Source organism: Stegastes partitus, unplaced genomic scaffold (assembly GCF_000690725.1).
Source record: "Stegastes partitus isolate 25-593 unplaced genomic scaffold, Stegastes_partitus-1.0.2 Scaffold2562, whole genome shotgun sequence".
Taxonomy (NCBI): domain Eukaryota; kingdom Metazoa; phylum Chordata; class Actinopteri; family Pomacentridae; genus Stegastes; species Stegastes partitus.
In genome coordinates, this window is record NW_007580293.1 from 8,804 (window position 1) to 10,533 (window position 1,730).

A 1,730-nucleotide genomic window follows, 5' to 3' on the forward strand; every position below is an offset into this window, starting at 1 on the left:
AACAGGAGGTCAACAGGTTAAATGCGACAACATGTAAGAAATACAGCTTTCACCAGACATTGAAACTTCAACAAAATCTCAGCTGACACACAGAAGACAAAGAAATCATGTGTTTTACATACATTGCCCTTTTTTGGATCTTAAATCAAATTTGAACGAGTCACAATGTAGGTGTATTATTATGACAAGTGTGTACTAAATTAGCAGTTTGACCTCAAACACTGCAGCAAGTGCTCCAAGTGGAGGCGAATATCTGTAAAATAATTCTATTTTTAGCAGATTTTAAAAGAATAAAACTGCATAAATTTACAGTCACATTTTGCAAAAGAACAAGCTACACTTTTGTGTGGACATTATGGACCGTTTTGATAAGTCACTGATTTTGCGAGTTATTTTCTGTAATTTAACAAGTTTCTGCAAAAAATAAGTTAAAAAATTATTTTGCATTTTTCAGTCCTTCATATGAATATTTTTTCTTTAAAATAATAGCAAATATCACTAAATAATGATATTTTTTGTTGATTCAAATCCAATAAAACACTGTAAAAGAACAAATTATATAAAAACGTTATTAAAAAATTGTAAAACTATGTTTTTTTATATGGACACTATCTGCTGTTTTTCTCACAGATAACATGTAAATTCATGTTTTTGTTCTTTAATATCACTAGTTATTATTAGTCTGAAATTTAACAAAACATGGAAAATCTGTAAAACAACTGTAAATTGTTCCAAAATTACAGTTTAAAACTGTCAAAGGCTTTCATTTTTAGAGTTTCAGAGCAGCCTGAGGCGAAAGCTTGTGCAAATTTCAAACACAGAGTTCTTGTTGACCAGCTTTGTTGATGTATATACAATGTCATATGATCTGTTAAATACACTGTCACTGGCTGAAATCTCTCACCATAGGCTGAACTTTCTAAAAAAAAGAAAAGAAAATTGGAACCAGGAAGAGACAAAAAAAAATCTAGCTTCCTCTCAGATCATTTAAACTTCAACAAGCTGAAAGTTTCAGGTTCATAACAGCTCCAATGCTTTGTTTTGTCTCCAGGTAAAGTCTGCCTCCAAGGATGGATTATGTTCAACAACAAGTGCTACTACATCTCAGAAAAAGGACAGAATAAGAACTGGGAGGACAGCAGAAGAGATTGTCTGCAGAGAGGAGTTGACCTGGTGATGCCCACTACTAAAGAAGAGCTGGCATTTGTGGCCAGAATTCACGACAGAACCTGGATCGGTTTGTCTGACATGAAGCAGGAGGGCACGTGGCTCTGGGTGGATGGATCTGGGGTACGTACTGCGTTCTGGCGAAGTGGGGAGCCAAATAATCATGGAGATGAGGATTGTGTGGAGATCATTAAGGAACATGAGAAATGGAATGATGCGCGTTGTAGTGAAAATCTACCATGGATTTGTGAGGATTAGGATCCAGTGGGTCATAAGAGTTTGTCTTTGAGCAGCACATACATTTACACATTACTCTACTGCTTCCTGAATGGCAACTACAACTATACAGTCGTGAACAAAAGTTTACATCCACTTGTAAAGACCATATATAATTTCAGGCTTAAGTTTTCAGTGACTCCTGTAACTCTGAATTTTCTATGATGGAATCATTGAAACACATGAATCTTTGTCACAACAAAAACAATCATGTGGTTTGGTTTTTGATTTATCTTTTGGAAATATGACAAAATCCACTGGGTCAACAATGTACATACAGAAATGAT

General features: G+C 34.8%; 1 protein-coding gene across 1 annotated transcript in view; it reads left to right on the plus strand.

Annotated features, from left to right (window-relative positions):
• The window catches only part of LOC103375350 (CD209 antigen-like protein D), a 10,387-nt gene extending 8,797 nt beyond the window's left edge, over positions 1 to 1,590 (plus strand). The window contains exons 3-4 of the mRNA XM_008305606.1: positions 9 to 33; positions 1,052 to 1,590. Coding sequence (XP_008303828.1) covers positions 9 to 33; positions 1,052 to 1,425 — 399 coding nt within the window. The 3' untranslated portion in view covers positions 1,426 to 1,590. The remainder of the gene's footprint in view (positions 1 to 8; positions 34 to 1,051) is intronic.
• Positions 1,591 to 1,730: the final 140 nt, after the last annotated feature.